The sequence below is a fragment of the Crotalus tigris genome, unplaced genomic scaffold, assembly GCF_016545835.1.
Source record: "Crotalus tigris isolate CLP2741 ecotype Arizona unplaced genomic scaffold, ASM1654583v1 scf7180000017828.1554129, whole genome shotgun sequence".
In the NCBI taxonomy this organism is placed as follows: domain Eukaryota; kingdom Metazoa; phylum Chordata; class Lepidosauria; order Squamata; family Viperidae; genus Crotalus; species Crotalus tigris.
In genome coordinates this window covers 707,813-730,076 of record NW_024096658.1, presented here as the reverse complement: position 1 = coordinate 730,076, position 22,264 = coordinate 707,813, and the positions used below count along the sequence as shown (strand labels likewise).

The following is a 22,264-nucleotide window of genomic DNA, read 5'->3' as shown; positions in this document are numbered from 1 at the left end:
CCTTTCTTTTAATTTAATTTCTTCTTCAAGTTCTCTACGTTTCTGAATCTGATTTCGCTTATAAAAATTATTCATTTTTATCAAAACACTGCGCATAAATGCTTTACCTGCATCCCATACCATTGACATTGAAGTCCCCTTATACATATTCAAAGCAAAATAATCCTTTAAACACTCCTTTAGTTTTTGAACATTCTTTTCTTGTCTAAACAAATTTTCATTAACTCTCCAGGATCTTCTTTCCTCTTTCTCTTGAAACAGCTCCATCCAAACTGGACTATGATCCGTCAGTGATCTAGGAAAAATCTTTACATTCTTTACTTTATTATACAAGTCCGTGGTAATCAAGAAAAAGTCAAGTCTTGAAAAAGATTGGTGTCTATCAGAAAAAAAAGTAAAGTCTCTCTCCTCTTGGTTACGTTCCCGCCAATAATCCCTTAATTCCCAGTCTTCTTTCATGTCAAAAAAGGCTTTAGGTAGCCTTGCTTGTTTAAGAAAAGGAGAGGACCCTTTCTTATCCCTTAGTGTATCTAAGACACCATTCCAATCACCCATTAATACCACTGATCTATAATCAAGCAAAGTTATTTTTTGATGTAACTGTTTATAAAATTGTTCCTGTTGTTGATTTGGAGCGTAAAGTCCAACTATAAGTACTTTCTTACCATATATACCAAGTTCAATCATCACATATCTCACCTGGGGATCTGATTCTACCAGACAAGCTTGTAGGTTTTGTTTAACATATATAACAACTCCCCCTTTCTTCCCAGGAGCAGGAGATATAAAATGAGATCCCAAACGAGCATTAACTAAATATTTCTGGTCTTTAAGTAAAATATGAGTTTCCTGTAAACAAATAACATCATTGGTATGTTGCTTCAAATAATAAAAGATTTTTTTCCGTTTCTGAGGAGAATTCAATCCATTAACATTCTAGGTCAAAAACTTTGCCATCTCCCTTGGCACGCAGCCTGGAGAAGACACCATCAAAATCTGACAGAGCTGCGTGTGTTGCATAACTCTTGGGTCTTGCTCCTCCCACCGGCGGTGAAGCACTTCCAGGAGAACTCTCTTTGGGCTCTTTTTTACGTTGCTCCTTCTCTTTAGGCTTATAGGCTGCACGAGTCATCCTCTGCTCTTTAGCCTCCGTCTGGCGTTGCTTTGCCGCTTCTATCATCCCTGCGGAAACCAAATCTAATGCCTCAGATTGCTGCTCAACTTCCTTACCACTCAAAGATTTCCGACCAGATGAAGTTGAGCCTGCACCCAGGACCGAAGTATAAAAATCTCTAGCTTTATCAACTGTGTTCAATCTGTAGCGTGTCCCAGCATGGCTCAAAACAATACCCATCGGAATTTCCCATCTAAATGGCATCGATCTAGCTTTAAGCTCATTGGTTAAAAAAGCAAAGTCTTTTCTACTTCTTAAAATTTTGGATGGGATTTCCTTTAGAATGAGGACATCTTGGGCGGCAATCTGAAATCTTTTGTTGTAAAAGGCTTGTATAATCTCATTCCGCAGGGACTTCTTTGTAAAGTAAATCACCACATCTCTAGGCAAATTCTTCTGCTTAGCAATCCAGGAGTTGAGTCTATAAATTTTTTCCACTTCTCTCTGTAATTCTCCTTTATCCATATCCAAGGCCATCGCCAGATCAGTAAGGACCACCTCCACCAAATCTTGATTGATATCTTCCTTGAGGCCTCTAATCCTCAGGGCATACTCCATCTGTCTGTACTGAAACATCAAACTATCTTCTTGTGAGGAGTCCACCTTCCTTTCCACGTCTTGAATTTTGTCATCCAAAGAGTCAACTTTGTCTTCCACTTCCTCAAGCCTTGCGTCGAGCTTAACCACCACAGTAGCCAACCCTGAAACAGCTGCCAATATATCTTGTCGTAGTTCATTATTATTTTCTTGCAATTTAGACTTTATCCCCGTTATCTCTTCTTTGAGATCAGATTTAATTTATGATTTAATCTGTGAAACAAATTGATTCATTTCCTCTCTCATTTGAACTACAATCTCTCCCATTATGCCTCTAACCTCTTGTACTGAAAGTCCCGGTAGAGGAGGGGAGGGTGGTGGCTGAGCCGGTGGTACATGTTTAGATTGTTGTTGTAGCTGTGCAGTGGAAGTTATAGGAGAAGAAATAACCTTGGGTGCTGAGGAAGGCTGCTGCCTCTTTGAAGCCATTTTAAAAAGCACAATTGTCACTTCCCTTTCCCCTCCAGCCAAAAAGGGAGGAGGAAAGAAAAAAAAAAATTTTTTAAAAAGAGACAAACTATAGTCATTAAAAGTCCAGAGTAAATCCAAAGAATAAGTAGTAAAAGAGCAAACAGTTCAAAAGAAAAAATTCTAAACCAAAAGCAAAAGCAGAAGCAAAAAACAATCCTTAGAAAGGGAAAGTAAAACAAAAGAGAAAGGAAAAAAAACTCCGACAGTTTCAAAACGCCATCTTAAATCCTTTCACTAGTATAACAAAAAAAGGAGGAAAAATAGTAAAAATCAAAAGATAAAAAAATAAACACCTAAAATATAACAAAAAATCCTTTAAACTGCTCCGTCCGTTTAAAAATTACTCACCAAAATGCTGTAAACACGGAGATAGAAGCGGCGGTTTCTTTTGCTTCCTAGGAAGCAAAAACAGCTGGGAGGCGGAGATCAGCAAGAGCTCCGAGGGAACACTCCTTTCACCCCCTCTAGAAATAAATCCAGAGGGGGTTCAGGGGTTCTACCTCTACTCTTGCGTTCTCTGTCCCTTCCCTTTGCCCGGGAAGGGATTTCCGAGCCGCGGGCCAGCTGATGCGCGCTGCGCTCCGCGGCTCTGACACTTCCCCAGCTGGACGGCTAAAAGCTAGCCGCCATCGCCGTCGCCTCCCACCGGAAGCTCCGGGCCGGCAGTTTGACATGCCTGCCCTATGTGATGATCACATGACTCTGGGATGCTGCAAACATCATAAATACATGGCAATTGCCCAGTACCCAAATTTTGATTGTGTGATTGTAGTCATAAGTGCAAGGACCGGTTGTAAGCAATGGTGGGATTCAAATATGTGAACAACTGGTTCTCTGTGTGGATGCCGCTTCTGGAAGTCTGTTCTGGGCCTGGGCAACAAAACATTAGCTACCGGTTCTGCCGAACTGGTGTGAATTGGCTGAATCCCACCATTGGGTGTAAGTTACTTTTTTCAGTGCCATTGTAACTGTGAACAGTCACTACACAGATAGTGGTAAGTTGAAGACTACCAAAATTGAGTGATAGTCAACCCGATAGTAGCCAGATAATTACCAACCTGAAAAAGAAATGGAACCAAAATTATAACACCGATACCCATATTATTTAGCTACAAATGGACTGGCTGAAATGTTTGTTCAAAGTCTCGAGAATGCTTTGTGGAGATTGTCTAGAGAAAGGTTCACACCATATCAGATATTTGCTATACTTCTATTTACCTACTGCCACACCATACACAGACAATAACAATTCAAAGGCCAGCCATCTCGTTCTTTGCTCTCACTATTTATGTTCAAGGTTGGACCTTCTCAAATCTAATTTGAGCAGAGTTCAGAAAAACAGCCAGCACACCTGAGCAATGTCCTTATCCAGAACATCAGCATATTGTCCAGCTGAAGGAAGCAAAACCACTAAAAAAGTTTTATGATTGATGTGGCTGAACTCAGCTCTAATTCTTGAATTACTAGCATCTGCTCCTGAAATCAACTCAGAACCAGGTGCTTCTCCCCCATCACCACAAGGTCCTCAACTTACAGCTCTTTATTTAGCGACTGTTCAAAGTCAGAACACCACTGAAAAAAGTGACATACAACCTGTCCTCATGCTTACAATCACACAGTCGCAGCATCTCCACAGTTGCATGATCAAAACTCAGGCATTCGTCCACTGACATGCATTTCCAGCCATTAAGGAGATATAGCTTCAGAAAGACATATTGCCCAGCTATTTGAGTGCTCTGGTTTTTGTTTCAGTTTTCACAACAGTAGTCAATCAAGCTTTTTTGTACTGTGAACATGTCAATTTCTCTTCCTTACTCTCCTCCATAGCCTATCATTAAGGTGACCAACTTTTTTACAATGAAAAGGAGGACACAAATAGATTGAAGAAAAAATATCGTAAATAAAAGAAACATTTTATTCATTGCAACAATAATACAGACAACTTGCATGAGCAAAGTTGGCCAGCCAGGTGTTTTGGCGCGCTCAGCAGCAATTCCTATTGGCTTTCAAAAGCCAATAGGGGGAGTAGCACAGCTCATGCAAAAGTTGAAAAAAAAAAAAACATCAAAAAAAAAAGGTGCCAGAACGCTGTTCTGAGCGTTCTATGGGGGGGGGGGGAAAGCCCTGCAGACTAGTCTTCAAATATCGAAAAGGAGGACATGAAGGAGGACACTTTTCAAGGGAGGACAGAACTTACAAAAGGAGGACTGTCCTCCCTAAAGGAGGATGGTTGGTCACCTTACTATCATTCAATTTATTTTCTGATTCCAGCAATGGGCTTCAATCCAGTTCCTTCAAATCTACAACCCAGGGGTAGGATTCAGCCGGTTCGCAACACTTCGGCAGAACCGGTAGCTAATTTTTTGTTGCCCAGGCTCAGAACGGACTTCCGGAAGCGGCATCCACGCAGAGAACCGGTTGTTCACATATTTGAATCCCACCACTGCTTACAACCCTTGCACTCCGAAGAGCCCATGACTTGTCACGCATTTCTTTGATGAAATCTAGAAAGCATTTTGTTGTCAGTTCTACCTTATTGCTAGCGTATGCTTTCGAAAATAAAAATTTGCTGGAACAATACTGCGATTGAAAAAAACAGACTTTCCGATGATGTCATTTCATGTACATGTAGACGTAAGAATATGCATTTGGGGAGTTTTTCACTAATTTTAGTCAAGAAATTACAGGTAATCCTGTAAGTACAAGGTAATGTACTTGTCCATTACCAAGTACAGGTAATGCCAAGAAAGTACAGGTAATCCTCAAGTTACGACCACAATTGAGCTCAAAATTTAGGTTGCTAAACAAGGCAGTGGTTACGTGAATTTTGCCCCATTTTACAACCGGTCTTGCCACAGTCGTAAAGTGAGTCAACACAGTTGTTGGGTTAGTAACTCAGTTGTGAAGTGAACTCGGCTTCCCCATTGACTTTGTCAGAAGTTTGCAAAACTTGACACCGGGATCCTGCAAATGTCATAAATACGAGCCAGCTGTCAATCTGAATTTTGATCACCTGACCATGGAGATGCTACAACGATTGTAAGTGTGAAAAACAGTCATAAGTCACTTATTTTTCCAGCGCCTTTGTAAATTTTGAAGGTCACTAAATGAACTGTGATAAGTCAAGGACTTAGCTGTATGAGAGACAATAAAACAAAGTGCTGGGAACTGAAATCCCCACCAAGAAACACACCAGAGTCAAAAAGTCCTCTAATGTTATCTTTAATGGGCTGAATCATAGCGGCAAGTTAGAAAGGGAAAGTTGGCTCTAAGGGAAAGGTCGAAGCGGTTAATTAAAAGAGTAACTCTCCTCCTTTCTCCTCTCCTCTGACCAGTCCGTCACACTGTCCAATAGAATTCCCAATAATTGGGTTTTTTTAAAAATTTTATTGAATAAAAAAAAGGAATTAAAAACATTGAACATGGTAAATCAACATTTGACAGACATCTCAGTCCATATTTACATTAATTACAAATAAATCTCTTTACAGTAACATCATTCTAATCTCAATCTTGACTTTTCTCATTACAATGACCTCCATTTTTTTTCCCACCATCTATAAAATTTATTCCATATTTGATAAAAGTCTGATTCATCCTCATTTTTTAATCTTTTAGTTATCCTGTCTAATTCTGCGCAATACATGATTTTCTGAATTAATGTTTCCCCACTCGGTACATCCGTACCTTTCCATTTTTGAGCAAATAATATCCTTGCCGCTGTAACCACGTGAATGAATAAATATGTGTCAACTTTACTTACATTTTTTTCAAGTATTCCTAACAGCAATGTCTCAGGTTTGTACTGAATGTTTTGCATAGTCATTTCTATTGCCCATTCCCAGACCATATGCCAATACACCTGTGCTTTTCTACATGCTCACCAAACATCCAATAATTGTTATGAGAAGCATTCTTGGTTCTCCAAACCAGAACTTTCACTTCTCCAGCCTTCTCATCATGCTAAACCACCTGTGGATTCCACTCTCTCCCCCCATCTCCCTTCCCCGCTCTGTAGGCAAGCTAAAGGCATGCAGAGGTCCTAAAGCCAGACATATTCATAGCTTTACACTGGTATTGAACCCAACTGACTGAAGATAGTTTGATGTCAGACAATGATGGCGAACCTTTTAGAGTCCTAGTGCCCAAAAACCGCCCTGACCCCTGTCCGTTCCACTCTGCCCCCGCTCTGTCCCCCCACCCTGCCCCTGCTATGCCCCTGCCCCATCCACCTGCAGGATCACCCACCAACTCCACGGCCCGCCGTAGTAGATCGCCATGGCGGCCCAGCAGCATCATGGCGGCCATGCCCTCTGCCCGTGCCCCGCAGCATCGTCTATGTGTGACGGGGTATGAGGGTGGAGTCTTGTCCCTGCTGCCATGTGCTTGGCTGCGCTGCTCCATGCGGGCTGTGCTCGAGGGTGACTCTCCTCCGGGGGGGGCTGCTGGTGAGGAGGGGACTGTGGGGGAAGGCGGGGCTGGGGCAATGGCGCAGTGCCCACAGAGAGGGCGCCAAGTGCCGCCTATGGCCCGCATGCCCTTAGGTTCGCCACCACTGATCTAAGATAACAGAGAAGAGCAAGAAAGATGATCAGGGGACTGATTATATATAAGGAACGGTTGCTGGAATTGGGTATGTCTAATTTAATGAAGAGAAGGATGAGGGGTGACATGATAACAGTGTTCCAGTATCTCAGGGGCTGCCACAAAGAAGAGGGAGTCAAGCTATTCTCCAAAGCACCTGAAGGCAGGACAAGAAGCAACGAATGGAAACTGATCAAGGAGAGAAGCAACCTAGAACTAAGGAGAAATTTCCTGACAGTTAGAACAATTAACCAGTGGAACAACCTGCCTCCAGAATCACTGGAAGTTTTTAAGAAGAGACTGGATAGCCATTTGTCCGAAATGGTATAGGGTTTCCTGCCTGAGCAGGGGGTTAGAGTAGATGACCTCCAAGGTCCCTTCCAACATTGTTGTTGTTATTAATAATAAAAAAATAATAATATGTCCCATCTTGTGTGTGTGTGTGTTTGTGAGGGGGGGGGAGAGAGAGAAAGAGAGAGAGCCCACATGTGTCATTTCACTGCATGAAATAATGAGAGAGATAACCCTTTTTAAATAATGATAATAATGAAATAAACCAACTTGGATCCCCTATGCTGTGAACAGGCAGTTATGCTACAACAGATCACCGAAAAAGCTATTACTTGGCAAAATCTCATCTTGCAATCCATTTGAAGAGCCGGCGTCAAAATAAATGAAAAAAAACATACGTCCCTCTCAACAGAATCATTTGAGGAATCGCTCCTGGTGGTACTGACACAGTTAATCAATGCTTTTGATAATGGAAACAGACATAAATAATTAGAGTTGCTATCGGTCTGACTAGAAGGGACCTGAGCTGAGGGTTGACAGCATCATGTCGTCCATTTAGGGAAACTCCTGCAGAAAACAGACAGTTCCAACCTCACCAGTTCCTAGGAGCTGGTTCTCTTTAAATGGGAGACTGGACAGTCAATTGTCTGAGATGGTATAGATCAGTGGTTCTCAACCTTTTTAATGCCGCGACCCCCCCAATCGGTCATAAGTCAAGGACTACTCAACCGGTCGTAAGTCGAGGACTACTCAACTGATGCAGCACCGTTTGCAGAATGGGACTTTTGGCGGGCTCAGCAGGGCAGAGACAGCCTGGACAATTCCTATTGGCTTTTGAAAGCCAATAGAATTAGACTCTATTCAAGAGAGTCTATTCTATTGGCTTTCAAAAGCCAATAGAATAAAAGGGAGTAGCACAGCTAAGGAAAAGGGGGGGGGGAAATGGCGGACTGCGTTGTTTGGTGACCCCCGTGAAATGGTCGTTCGACCCCAAATGGGGTCCCAACCCACAGGTTGAGAACCACTGGTATAGATCCTCCTACTTGAGTGGGGGGTTGGACTAGAACAGTGATGGCGAACCTTTTAGAGTCCGAGTGCCCAAACTGCAACCCAAAACCCACTTATGCATCATCAGGTGCCAGGTGGGTGTGGCCCATTGGGTGGGCGTGGCCCATTGGGTGGGCATGGCTGCGGTGGTAATGGCAGACTGGATGGGGCTAAAAAGTTCAATCAATCAATTCCAACTTTGCAAGATCTTTTTTTTCCCGTGAGAAGTTGAAATTGACTGATTGAACCTTTTTTTTTTTTTGCCCATGGCGGCAGAGGCCTAAAGTGAAAAGGTTTTATAAAACCAACTGAAGGCCTAGGACTGGGGCGACGGCGCGCGTGCCACAGAGAGGGCTCTGAGTGTCGCCTCTGGCACCCGTGCCATAGGTTCACCACCCCTGGACTAGAAGACCTCCAAGATCCCTTCCAGCTCTATTCTGTTCTGTTCTGATCTGTTCTAGACAACAACACCATCAGATGGATCTGTAGCTGGCTGACAAACCGTACTCAGTGAGTAGTCCTCCACGGCACTACATCCACATGGAGAGAAGTAAGCAGTGGGGTACCACAAGGCTCCGTCTTAGGCCCAGTTCTCTTCAATATCTTCATCAATGATTTAGATGAGGGAATAGAAGGAGAGCTCATCAAATTTGCAGATGACATCAAACTGACAGGAATAGTCAACACCCCAGAAGACAAACTCAAGATCCAAAAAGATATTGACAAACTTGAACAATGGGCCCTACCCAACAAAATGAGTTTTAATGTGGAGAAAAGCAAAGTTTTACATATAGGCAGGAAAAAAAATCAAAGATAATCAGTACAGATTAGGCGAGACCTGGCTCAAAAACAGCAACTGTGAGAGGGACCTTGGAGTCCTAGTGGACAATCACTTGACTATGAACCAACAATGTGCAGCAGCAGTCAAAAAAGCTAATACAATCCTGGGCTGTATAAACAGAGGCTTAGAATCAAGATAACACCAAGTATTAGTACCACTTTATAAAATCCTAGTGAGACCACACCTGGAATACTGCAACCAATTCTGGTCACCATACTACAAAAAAGATGTTGAGACCTTGGAAAAAGTTCAGAGAAGAGCAACTAAGATGATCAAAGGCCTGGAGACTAAAACATATGAAGAACGACTGCAGGACTTGGATTTGGCTAGTCTAAAGAAAAGAAGAAATAGAGGAGACGTGATAGCAGTGTTCCAGCATTTGAGGGGCTGCCACAAAGAAGAGGGCATCAAACTATTCTCCAAAGCACCAGAGGGCAGGACAAGAAACAATGGTTGGAAACTGACAAAGAGAGAAGCAACCTGGAATTAAGGAGAAACTTCCTAACAGTGAAGATAATTAACTACTGGGACAGCTTGCCTCCAGAAATCGAGGGCGCTCCATCACTGGAGGCTTTTAAGAAGAGACTGGACAGTCACTTGTCTGAAATGGTATAGGGCTTCCTACCTGAGTGGGGGGCTGGACTAGAAGATCTCCAAAGTCCCTTCCAACTCTGCTATTCTATTCTATTCTATTCTATTCTATTCTATTCTATTCTATTCTATTCTATTCTATTCTATTCTATTCTATTCCATTCCATTCCATTCCACTCCACTCCACTCCATTCCACTCTATTCTATTCTCATCATCAAGCTATTCTCCAAATTGCCTGAAGGCAGGACAAGAAGCAATGGATGGAAACTAGTCCAGGAGAGAAGCAACCTGGAACTAGGAGAAACTTCCTGACAGTGAGAACCATCCTTCCTTCCTTCCTTCCTTCCTTCCTTCCTTCCTTCCTTCCTTCCTTCCTTCCTTCCTTCCTTCCTTCCTTCCTTCCTTCCTTTCCTTTCCTTTCCTTCCTTCCTTCTCTCCCTCCCTCCCTCTTCTCTCTCTCTCTTTCTTTCTCTTTCTTTTCTTTCATGTAAAATAACCTCCACAAAGCATAATAGGTCAAGAGCCAGTGCATCTGAGGACATCATAGTCTTTTCATTCACAGATAATATCAGAGATTCTAATATCATAATTTTTTAGCAGATGGAAAATAACTTTTCACATGATTTTGAAATTCCATAATTAACTTTGTGGCTTTAGATTTTTTTCTTTTATAACAAAGCTGCCCATTGATAAAGCTAAACTCAAGCTTTGCTTATGACTGATGGGATCATTTGAGGAGTAGATATATCCTGTGTTAGTCAGTCATATCCTTGCAGCGATGGCTTCCTTGTGCCCTGGTGAAACCTCAATATATCCATGTTTTCAGCATCGTCCTCTCAAATTTTCTTAGAAATCATTATGCTGAAAAAAAGGAGTAGAAATGGTATAGGGTTTCCTGCCTGAGCAGGGGGTTGGACTAAATGACCTCCAAGGTCCCTTCCAACTTTTATTATTATTATTATTATTATTATTATTATTATTATTATTATTATTATTAAAGTTCTCTAAATATTTTGGAACAAAAACAAATCTATTTTGGGCAAACAAGGTCCAAATAAGACCCTAAGAGTTCAGAGCCTTATACGCTACATATGCAAGATTATGAAACTGCAAAATATAAATGTCAGAGAAGAACTGTAGGAAGAAGACAATAATTCAAATTATTATTTTTGGTTAGCAAATATGGAACTAACCTGACTCAAAGAGGATATACTATTTTTATTTATTTATTACCTGTTTAGCCCCCTTTATTACTTTGAAAATAACTCAAGGTGGTGAACATATGTACTCCTCCTTCTTCCTTCTATTCTCCCCACAACAACCCTCTGAGGTGGGACTAGAACTCACAGTCTCCCGGTGATTGGCCCAAAGTCACCCAGCCGGCTTTCGTGCCTAAAGTGGGACTAGAACTCAATCTCCTGGTGATTGGCCAAAAGTCACCAGCCAGCTTTCACACATAAAACAGGTCCAGAACTCAGTTTCTTGGTTTCTACTCAATAATAATAATAATGATGATGATGATGATGATGATGATGATGATGATGGAAGGGACCTTGGAGGTCATCTAGTCAAACCCCCTGCTCAGGCAGGAAACCCAATACCATTTCGGACAAATGGCTGTCTCTTCTTAAAAACTTCCAGTATTGGAGCATTCACAACTTCTGGAGGCAGGTTGTTCCACTGGTTAATTGTTCTAACTGTCAGGAAATTTCTACTGAGTTCTAGTTGCTTCTCTCCTTGATTAGCTTCCATCCATTGTTTCTTGTCCTGCCTTTGGGTGCTTTGGAGAATAGCTTGCCCCCTCTTCTTTGGGGCAGCCCCTGAGATACTGGAACTCTGCTATCATGTCCCCCCTTGTCCTTCTCTTCATTAAACTAGAGTAGACATTCCCAGTTCCAGCAACCGTTCCTTATATGTTTAAGCCTCCAATCCCCTAATCATCTTTGTTGCTCTTCTCTGCACTCTTTTTAGAGTTTCAACATCTTTTTTATATCGTGGTGACCAAAACTGGATGCAGTATTCCAAGTGTGGCCTTACCAAGGCATTGTAAAGTGGTATTAACACCTCATGTGATCTTGATTCTATCCTTCCTACATCTGTTCTCCTTACAATACAGCCCTTTAAGGTTCCCGCCCTTCTCTTGTTAACCATCCTTGAGACCAGGACATGATAGATGGAAGGAAACAGAAGGTCCTTCTTTATCCAGGCCTCTATAAACTAGGCATTTTTGACATGTGGTATCACTCTCTCCTAACCAATTTTATCACAGTAGTTTATTCTACTGAACACCACCCAATATTTCATAACGTTTGCTCTTGCTTGAGCTAAACAAACCCTCTACTTCTTTCAGCCTCTCCTCACAAATCCCACTTTCTATATCACTTTCCTTACTGATCTCCTTGAAGTGGATTCTAATTTTCAAATCTTTTAAAGCACAGTTCCGAAAAGTAGACACAGTGATCTGCATTAGAGATTCTCTGTTCCATGCATTAAAATTTGGTCTCAATTCTTGGGGCATTTTGCAATATGCCTTTGCATTTCCCTCCGGTCAGATTTCAGAAAGAAAAACTGTCCACTTTCAGAAATATGATGATTAAGGGGATGTAACTGAGATAGCATTGTGGCTATCTTCTCCCGCTGAATTTGCATTCCAAAGAGTATCCTCCAAGATACTTAACCCAACTCCTATTTTTAAATACCTCTTTGAGTGTTTGTATAGGAATTTGGGCTTCCTGGAGATCTTTGTTTCTAAAGAAGGAACTATCAAGCATGGAAAATGAGTCAATTCAGACTTTACAGCTGCTGTTTTCAATGTGAGCCTCAGAGATTAAAATACCTAGGCAGAATTTTTTTAAAAGGACAAATGCAATAAAAAAAATTCAGCCAAGAACCCTAGGCTAAAAATATGGGCCCATTCTTTAACTTTTACTTACTTACTTACATTTCTTACTTACTTATTTGCATCCTGCCTTTAATCATGTTTACAAATAACTCAAGGTGGCAAACATATCCATCACACCTAACTCCAAGTATTCGTTTTGATTAGTAAATATAGAACTGACCTAACTCAAAGGGGTAATACTATTTTTATTTATCCATTAGATGTTTATCCTCCTTTATTACTTTGTAAATAACTCAAGATGATGAACATACCTAATCCCCCTTCCTCCTCTTATTTTGGGCTGAGAGAGAAGAACTGCCCCAAAGTCACCCAGTTGGCTCTCGTGCTTAAGGGAGGACTAGAACTCAAGTCTCCTGGTGATTGGCCCAGACTGAGTCACCCAGTTGGCTTTCATGGCTAAGGTGGGATTTGAACTCACGGTCTCTTGCTTTCTAGACAGGTGTCTTAACCACTAGACAAATTGGCTCTCTAATTCAAAAATAAGCAATGAGATTCTAGATTGGAACTCCTACCGGGTCATCCAAATTAATCTCTGAACTAGTTCAACTAGCTGACTCCTATTTGCCAGCCAATCTTCAACCATGATAAATTTACCCTCCAGTGATGGAACACCCACTATTTCTGGAGGCCAGCTGGTCCACTGGTTGATTGTCCTCACTGTCTGGAAGTTTCTCCTTAATTCCAGGTTGCTTCTCTCTTTGATCAGTTTCCAACTATTGTTCCTCATCCTTCCCTCTGGTGCTTTGGTGAATAACGTGACCTATGCAAATGTAATTCTAAAATAATAGAGTCTATGATGTTATGTGTACATACAGATACCTCTTGAAATGATACAGTTAGCATTATTGAATCTAAAGTGATAAACAGAATAGAAGTGGTTATTTCTGTGACGGTTACGCCTTATCTTCATTTCAGCAACAGAGAATTCGGCTACTGCACAAGCGATAAAGAGTTTTGAATCTTCCAGGAAATGGTTCACTTATAAATTGTCTGGCCTTACTGGAAGTGCACATACTGCAAGCAGAGTATAAGCAGGCCTGGGGCCCCTGTAGAATTTACAATACAATAATACATGTGAAATGATTTTGATCTCGTCACCGCAATGCAAACTTACCTTCTTTATAGATTAAAAGCAAGAAGCCACAGCCATTACAAAAGTCGCTGTAAGTCCCGAAGGTCATGTGACCACCTTTTGCGACCATTTTGACAAGCAACGTAGTGATTCACTTAATAAATGGGGCAAGAACGGTCATAAAATGGGGCAAAACTGACTGAACCGCGGTCTCACTTAGCAAAGGAAATGGACTCAAATGTGGTCATAAGTCAAGGACTACCTCAGCCAGTGGTGGCGAACCTATGGTACGCGTACCAGAGGCGGCACTTAGAGCCCTCTCTGTGGGCACGCACGCCATGCCCCGAAGATGGCAACCGTCCCTGTTCAACCAGCTGCCCACTAACTCGGCGAGATTCCACATGGCCGGATGCATCCCAGCATGGCTGGTTTCCTTCCCCCCCCCATCCCATCCCTCCTGGCCTCGCATGCTCTCCTTTTCCTGGGCACAACCCACTGCATCGCTTCCTCAATTGTCGGCTGTCCGTCCATCTCAAAGGCGGCTTCTCTGAACTGCTGGCGGTGGACTGTGGAGCCCCAGAGAGCATCGGTTGATGGGCTGGCAGGCTATGGCTGTTGACGGACACTGTTGGCCCCCATGCGCTCACTGGCCTCTGTGTGGTGGGCCAATGGTGTCAGGCAGCAGCCATCCCGGCCTCTGCCTCGCCTTGCCCTGCGGCAATAACACCCCTGCCATGCCTCGCCTTGCCTCGCCTCACCCCGCAGGACGAGCCTCCTGCCCACCGCCCCAACTGCCAGAGACCCTCTGGATCTCCCCCAACCGTGCCCGGCCCCCACAGGTGTCCCTCCCCACAACCAACATCGAGGTGACCACGCCCACCTTGGCCACACCCACCCAGTCTGCCATGATCACTATAGCCACACCCACCCAGTGGGCCACGCCCACCTGGCACCCGCTGATAAATAAGTGAGTTTTGGGTTGCAGTTTGGGCACTTGGTCTCTAAAAGGTTCGCCATCACTGAGTCCTTAGCAGTGAACATCCATTGCGCTTCTTGGAACTCTTGCTCTCTGGATAGAGAACTTCTGAGATCATTCCACAACTGTATATTTTAGGTATAGGTGTAGAACCCTGATAGAAATTTTGGGGTCCATTGTGGCTATAAGTTGAGGACTATCTGTATTAGCATCCATAACTTTATTTTCCAAGCCTGGTGTCTCTCGAAGGACTGACGAATATTCATATTCACAAGAGGCATAGACTTCTACACGACTTCTTTTGGAAAGATCTTGCTTCTTGAAAGAAACCCAACATTATCTCTTAACGTGTTAAAATTTCTTAGCATACTTTCCCCCTCAAAAATACAATACTATAATTCTTTCTTCCTCGTGATATAATTCAGCAGTTGTGCTGCTCATTAAAATCTACTGCTTTTGGGCAATTATTTCCAAAGCGTTGACGGTTGACTTCAAAGTCACCTCTTATGATTTTGCAGCATGTGACTCGCTACAGACTTCTTTTCTACGCACACAGAGGAGTTAGTAAAACCACAAGGTTCTTACTTTAGTTTTTGTGTCCATTTTTAAATTTTTTTTAAAAAAATGCAACGTTGAGGAGGTTGGCACTCTAATGAATTCCAGACATTCTCTACAGCTACAGTTCCTTTCATTGCTAATTATTCAACGTTATTATGAAGTTACGGATTCCAAATACTCCAGTCTGGGGCAAAGAAAGGTTACGAAGCTGCCCTTTGCATTTGCGTTCCCATCTAGGCCTACAATTCATCCTAGATATAATTCACAAAAAAAGATGTTGATATCATAAAGAAGATGTTGAGAGTTTGGAAAAAATTTAGAGAAGAGCAACGGCCTGGATCAAAGGCCTGGAGACCAAAACATACGAAGAACGGCTATGGGACTTGGGTTTGGCTAGTCTAAAGAAAAGAAGAAATAGGGGAGAGATGATAGCAGTATTCCAGTATTTGAGGGGCTGCCACAAGGCAGAAGGGGTCAGGTTATTCACCAGAGCACTAGAGGAAAAGACGAGAAACAATGGATGGAAACTGATCAAAGAGAGGAGCAATCTGGAATTAAGGAGAAACTTCCTGACAGGGAGGACAATCAACCAGTGGAACAGCTTGCCACCAGAAATCGTGGGGGCTCCATCACTGGAGATTTTTAAGAAGAGGCTAGACAGTCACTTGTCTGAGACGGTATAGGTTCTCTTGCTTGAGCAGGGGGCTGGACTAGAAGACCTCCAGGCTCTCTTCCAGCTCTATTCTATTCTAATTATTAATACCGGTAGTCCTCGTCTTACAACATTTAGTGATCATTCCAAGTTACAACAGCACTTAAAAAAGGGACTTATGATCATTTTTCGAAGTTACAACCTTTGCAGCATTCCCCACGGTCACGTGACCAAAATTCAGAGGCTTGGCAACTGGTTCATATTTATGACGGTTGCAGTGTCCCGGGGGTTATATGATCTTCTTTTGTGACCTTCTGACAAGCAAAATCAATGCATTAACAACCGGCTTGCTAACTAACCAACTGCAGTAATTCACTTAGCAACTGTGGCAGGAAAGGTCGTAAAAGGGGGCCAAAAACTCACTTAACAAATGTCTCACTTAGCAGCATAAATTTTGATCTCCCTTGTGGTCATAAGTCGAGGACTACAGGACCTGTAGTTGTGCTTCAGAAATGATTTTTTTTTAAAAAAAATCTCAGATCGGGGGGTATTCTAGATTTTGCAAACCTTTATCCGTGTAATTTTATCGTGATCCTTTCTAAAACTAAGGTGTCCAAGTGCCACATCCGCACTGTGTACTTTTGCCTATATTTAATATCTTTCTTTCGTTGGTTTGATTGTATCCCACCTATATGACGTTGGAGGGGTTGGCACAGAAAGTTTTTGGGGGCTGCCCATTCCTGCCCTGAGCAAAATATAACCCTGGATTCCTCTCTTTAACCTACTGATTTAAGAGGAAGCACTGGTACAATGGGTGGCATGCTCTTGGCGGAACAACTCAAGAAGAGGATAAAATTAAAAAATACATCCGCTTTCTGAGTTAGGCAGCACCAGATTCCTGAGCTTAAGGAGTCACAGACTTTGAACAATGCTGAATGTATGAAATACGAAAACAAGGCTGGCAGAAGTGCAACTAATATCATCAATGCCCCCCCCCCCAAAAAAAACCCAGCACAAAGACCGACAATCCCTTAATTCCAGGAAGACATTTGGAATTTGTTCTCTAAGTCTTACTTTATTGTATGTAAGTCTAGAGCAGGGGTAGACAACCTTGGCTCTTTTATGACTCGTGGACTTCAACTCCCAGAATTCTTGAGCCAGCATGGCTCAGCTTGGAAACCTCTCCCTTTCCCCTCAGCATGGCTGGCTCAGGAATTCTGGGAGTTGAAGTCCACGACTCATAAAATAGCCAAGGTTGCCTACCCCTGGTCTAGAGAAAGTAAACAACTGCAGCACCGGCAAAGAAGGAGCAGTCAATCGTTTGTTCCACAAATAAGGTGGCCGTGTGTGCATGCATGCATGCATGCGTGTGTGTGAGCACGTGCTTTCAGGTCTTTATCGAATCCTGGGGATTCCCTGAATAAGTCCCTGCTGTTTTCCTAGCAAGATTTTGGAAGTGGTTTGCCAATGTCGGCCTCTTAGGACTTACAGACAGTGACTCTGACAGAAGCCGTGGTAGCACCATGATTAGAATGTAGTCCAGGTAGTCTTGACTTACAACAGTTCATTTAGTGACCATTCAAAGTTACAATATCACTGAAAAAAGAGACTTAGGACCATTTTTCAGTTATGACCTTTGCAGCATCCCCAAGGTCATGTGATCAAAATTCAAACGCTTGTCAACTGGTTCATCTTTATGCAGTGTCCCGGGTCACGTGATCCCCTTTTGCAACCTTCCACCAAGCAAAGTCAATGGGGAGGCCAGATTTGCTTAACAACCATGCTACTAACTGAACAACTGCAGTGGTTCACTTCACAACGGTGACAAGAAAGGTCCTAAAATGGAGCAAAACTCACAACAAATATCTCACTTAGCAACATAAATTTGGGGCTCAGTTGTGGTCATAAGTCGAGGACTACCTGTACTGCAGGCTAATTCAGCTCACTGTCAGGAGTTCGATCCTGACCGGCTTAAGATTTACTCAGCCTTCCATCCTTCTGAGGTCGGTAAAATGAGGACCCAGATTGTTGGGGGACAATATGCTGACTTTGTAAACAGCTTAGAGAGGGCTGTAAAGCTCTATGAAGCGGTATATAAATCTAAGTGCTATTGCTGTTGCTTTTTTAAAAATTGTGAACTATACAGTAGTGGCCAAAATTGTGGAAACCTTTTGGGAAAAGTGTATTTTTGAGGTTTGATGGCTAATAACACCACTTTTTTTAGTAGTACCATAAAATTATATATCAATGGAAAGATAATTTAATCAAGAATGTAATGCAACAAAGTTTGTTCAATTATAGCCAAATAACCAGAAAAATGAAGCACAACTTGCTTAGGTTGATATCAGGTAGCTTTCCTTCATCTGATTGTAGCCAATGAGCATGAGTGTTTAGAGAGCCAATCAGGTGTCATCTTGTTTTGGCAATGAGCCAATCAGATCACAGTAGGATTCAGTTATTGATGTCATGTATTGAAGCCGAGAGGAGGACATTTGTCAGTGTGTTATGTGATCGCTATCCAGTTGGTTGGGTTTTTTTGTGTTCTTTCATTTAGTGAGCTTGTAAAACGTAATAAAATTAAAGTCATGGTGCAAAGAGTTGACTGGTTGCCCAGAAAACGATGCAAAGTAGAATTATTAGGTGAACAAGACTACAGTTATAAAGAAATTAGAAGAAAAATGGGTGGAAACTTAACCAAAGGTGGCATTTCTACTGTACACTTTTCCCAAAAGGTTTCCACAATTTTGGCCACTACTGTATCACTGTTACTTGAAATTCCTGACCATTAGTTGTCGGGAGAGTGTTGGTTGAAACATCTGTTGACTTCCTCTGCAACAGAGTTCAGAAAAAATATTCTGAGTTTTATTATCTCACCTTTTGATAAGCAAAGTCAACGGGGAAGCCAGATTCACTTAACAGCTGTGCTATTAACTTAACAATTGCTGTGATTCACTTAACAACTGTGGCTGGAAAGGTTGTAAAATGGGTCAATACTCAGGTAACAAAAGTCTCACTTAGCGACAGAAATGTTGGGCTCCGTTGTGATAGTGCTGAGTTAGAATGCTTTCCACCGAAACTTTGCCATATTAACTTCGCTTTTTTAGAAGTAAGTCCAAACTTTCTCAACTTTCGGTTCAACTTGGACGAGATGACCCTTGATTTCTGAGTTCTATCCTGAGCTTAAAAACAGGGCTTCAAATACTAAAAACGATATAGGTTTACTTGGGCATAAGACCCAGTGGATTCAGGGCTCACAGAGAGAGTTATACAATTTGTTGTATCATGCTTCCTTGCTTAGGGGCAAGGCTCAGAGAACTGGGCTGGGTTGATATAGCCAACTAAACCTTAATCCTAGTTTTAACAGGCCATTTGCTGTGCTCACACAGCATGCAACTCTACAGCAAATAAACAGGACATCATTTATGCAAAGCTGGCTGAGGAATTCTGGGAGTTGAAGTCCACAACTCTTAAAGTTGCCAAGGTTGAGGACCCCTGCCCTAGACCAGGGGTAGGCAACCTTGGCTCTTTTATGACTCGTGGACCTCAACTCCCAGAATTCCTGAGCCAGCATGGCTCAGCATGGCAACCTCTCCATTTCTCCTCAGCTTGGCTGGCTCAGGAATTCTGGGAATTGAAGTCCAGAGTCATAAAAGAGCCAAGGTTGCCTACCCCTGCCCTAGACCAACCAGCCAGCTAAGGGAGGGGGAGAAAAGAGCAAGACGCGCCCGTGGAGCAAAGTTTGTTCGTGCGCTCCGCTTGTCCCGAAGCTTCAGCGGCCTCCCTCCCTCCCCGCCGCGTCCGGGGAAGCTCACCGGCGATATCCCAAAGCTGGAGCCTCACCACCGTCTCCGAGTCCCAGCTGAGTACTTTGAGGGCGAAATCCACGCCGATGGTGGCGCGGTAATGCGGGGAGAAGTTGTGGTGGACGTAGCGCTTGATAATGCTGGTCTTGCCCACGCCCAAGTCGCCGATCACCAGCAGCTTGTAGAGGTGCTCCTGTTGGCCCGGCGGCTGCTTGCGCATCTTTCCCCGCCGCTGCTCCGGCGGATCTCAGCCTGGCCGGGCGGGAAACGGGAAGAAGGCTCGGAGCGCGCAGCGGCGAAGGCAGAGAGGGAGACCCGAAACAGAAGGCGAGCGGGCGGCCCAGCGGTCTCTCTCGCCTCGCTCGCTCCCTCCCGGGATCTGGCGCCGCCAAGGAATCCCCGCCTCTCCAGCCCCCTCTGGGAGATCACATTTCACGGTTCGGGATTCCGACCATAGGGCTTTCTTTCTTTCTTTCTTTCTTTCTTTCTTTCTTTCTTTCTTTCTTTCTTTCTTTCTTTCTTTCTTTCCTTCCTTCCTTCCTTCCTTCCTTCCTTCCTTCCTTCCTGACTCGGCCGGGCTCTTGCACCCTTTCCTTAAAAGTTGGAAGGGACCTTGGGGGTCTTCTAGTCCAACCCCCTGCTCAGGCAGGGAACCCTATGCCGTTCCAGACAAATAACTGTTCAGATTCTTAAAACCCTCCAATGTTGGAGCATTCACTGCTTCTGGAGGCAGGTTGTTCCACTGGTTAATTGTTCTAACTGTCTCCTTAGTTCTAGGCTGCTTCTCTCCTTGATTAGTTTCCATCCGTTGCTTCTTGTCCTGCCTTCAGGCGCTTTGGAAAATAGCTTGCCTCCCTCTTCTTTGGGGCAGCCCCTGAGATATTGGAACTCTGCTATCATGTCACTCCTACTCGTCTAAGTGGGTGACCTATTGAATGGGACAGATTCTTCCCTCTCTCCTATTGCCCAAGAGAGTTCAGTTCTGTTTGATTAATTTTATTTCAATTCATCTCGATTAAATTCATGGGTCCTTTTTAGGTCTTTGAGGGAGTTTCTGAGAGTGTCAAGAGTTTTTGATCTTTGCGTGTGTGAATAGTTTTGTGTGAGGGAAGTCTGGAGGAGGCTGTTTCTTTCCCTGTAACTATCCTGTTAGCGTCTATGGGACTGCTGTAGATTTTTGCATTTTGAAGAAGGAACAGGGGTGACCTGATAGCAGCGTTCCAGTATTTGAAGGGCTGCCACAAACCTATTTTCCAAACCACCAGAAAGCAAGACAAGAAGCAATGGATGGAAACTAATCCAGGGGAAAAAAAAACCAACCTAGAACTAAGGAGAAATTTCCTGACAGAACAATTAAGCAGTGGAACAACTTGCCTACAAAATTTTTGGGGTGCTCCAGTAATGGAGGTTTTTAAGAAGAGATTGGACAGCGATTTGTCTGAAATGGTCTAGGGCAGGGGTAGACAACCTTGGCTCTTTTATGACTCGTGGACTTCAACTCCCAGAATTCCTGAGCCAGCCATGCTGAGGGGAAAGGGAGAGGTTTCCAGGCTGAGCCATGCTGGCTCAGGAATTCTGGGAGTTGAAGTCCACGAGTCATAAAAGAGCCAGGGTTGCCTACCCCTGGTATAGGGCTTCCTGGCTGAGCAAGGGGTTGGACTAGAAGATCTCCAAGGTCTCTTCCAACTCTGTTACTCTGTTATTCTGAATTGATTTGAGATTCTGCTTCCCTGTTCTTCTATTAAAGCAGGATTAAGTGGCTGATTAACCCACAACTGGCACGTGCCGCTTGGAACATTGTGTATTTAAGTGCCTAGGACTGGAAGTCAGCTTGTCTGGAATGGTACAAGGAGTCCTCAACTTACAACAGTTAGTTTAGTGACTGTTCAAAGTTACGGCACTGAAAAAAGTGACTTATGACCACTTTTCATACTTATGACCGTTGCAGCATGCCCACGGTCACGTGACCAAAATTCAGATGCTTTGACTTTGGTTTTGTTGATTAGATAGATTTGTTGTTCTGAAAATGGCTACGTATATATTAATGTGTAAAAACAAAAAGTTGAGGCTGGAGTGTTTTTATCTTGTACTGTGCTAAAAAGAGCCAGCAGTCACAACACCTTATTTTTTTTCCCTTGAACTTCACCCCTTCTCCTCCCCTCTCGTTTCCCCTCCCTTAATTTCCTCTTTCTATTTTTATTTGTATTTTATTTTTTATATAAAAAGAATTCAGATGCTTAGCAACTGACTCGTATTTATGACCGTTGCAATGTGCTGGAGTCATGCGGTCACCAGCTGGGACCTTCTGGCAAGCAAAGTCAATGGGGAAGCCAGATTCTATTTATAACCGTGTTACTAACAACAAATGCAGCGATTCACTTAACGGTGGCAAGAAAGGTCGTAAAATGGGGCAAAATTCACTGCTCAAGCAGGAGACCCTATACCAGTGGTGGTGAACCTATGGCACGGGTGCCAGAGGCGGCACTCAGAGCCCTCTCTGTGGGCAGGCACGCCATTGCCCCAGTCCTAGGCCTTCAGCTGGGTTTTATAAAACCTTTTCGCTTTAGGCCTCCACCGCCATGTGCAAAAAAAAAAAAAGGTTCAATCAATCAGTCAATTTCAACTTCTCGCGGGAAAAAAAAGATCTTTCAAAGTTGGAGTTGATTGATTGAACTTTTTAGTCCCACCCAGTCTGCCGTTACCA

At 43.2% G+C, this 22,264-nt stretch overlaps 1 protein-coding gene across 1 annotated transcript in view; it reads right to left on the bottom strand.

The window, feature by feature from the left end:
* The window catches only part of RAB38 (RAB38, member RAS oncogene family), a 38,136-nt gene extending 17,917 nt beyond the window's left edge, over positions 1-20,219 (bottom strand). Inside the window, exon 1 of the mRNA XM_039342949.1 lies at positions 19,570-20,219. Coding sequence (XP_039198883.1) covers positions 19,570-19,780 — 211 coding nt within the window. The 5' untranslated portion in view covers positions 19,781-20,219. The remainder of the gene's footprint in view (positions 1-19,569) is intronic.
* Positions 20,220-22,264: the final 2,045 nt, after the last annotated feature.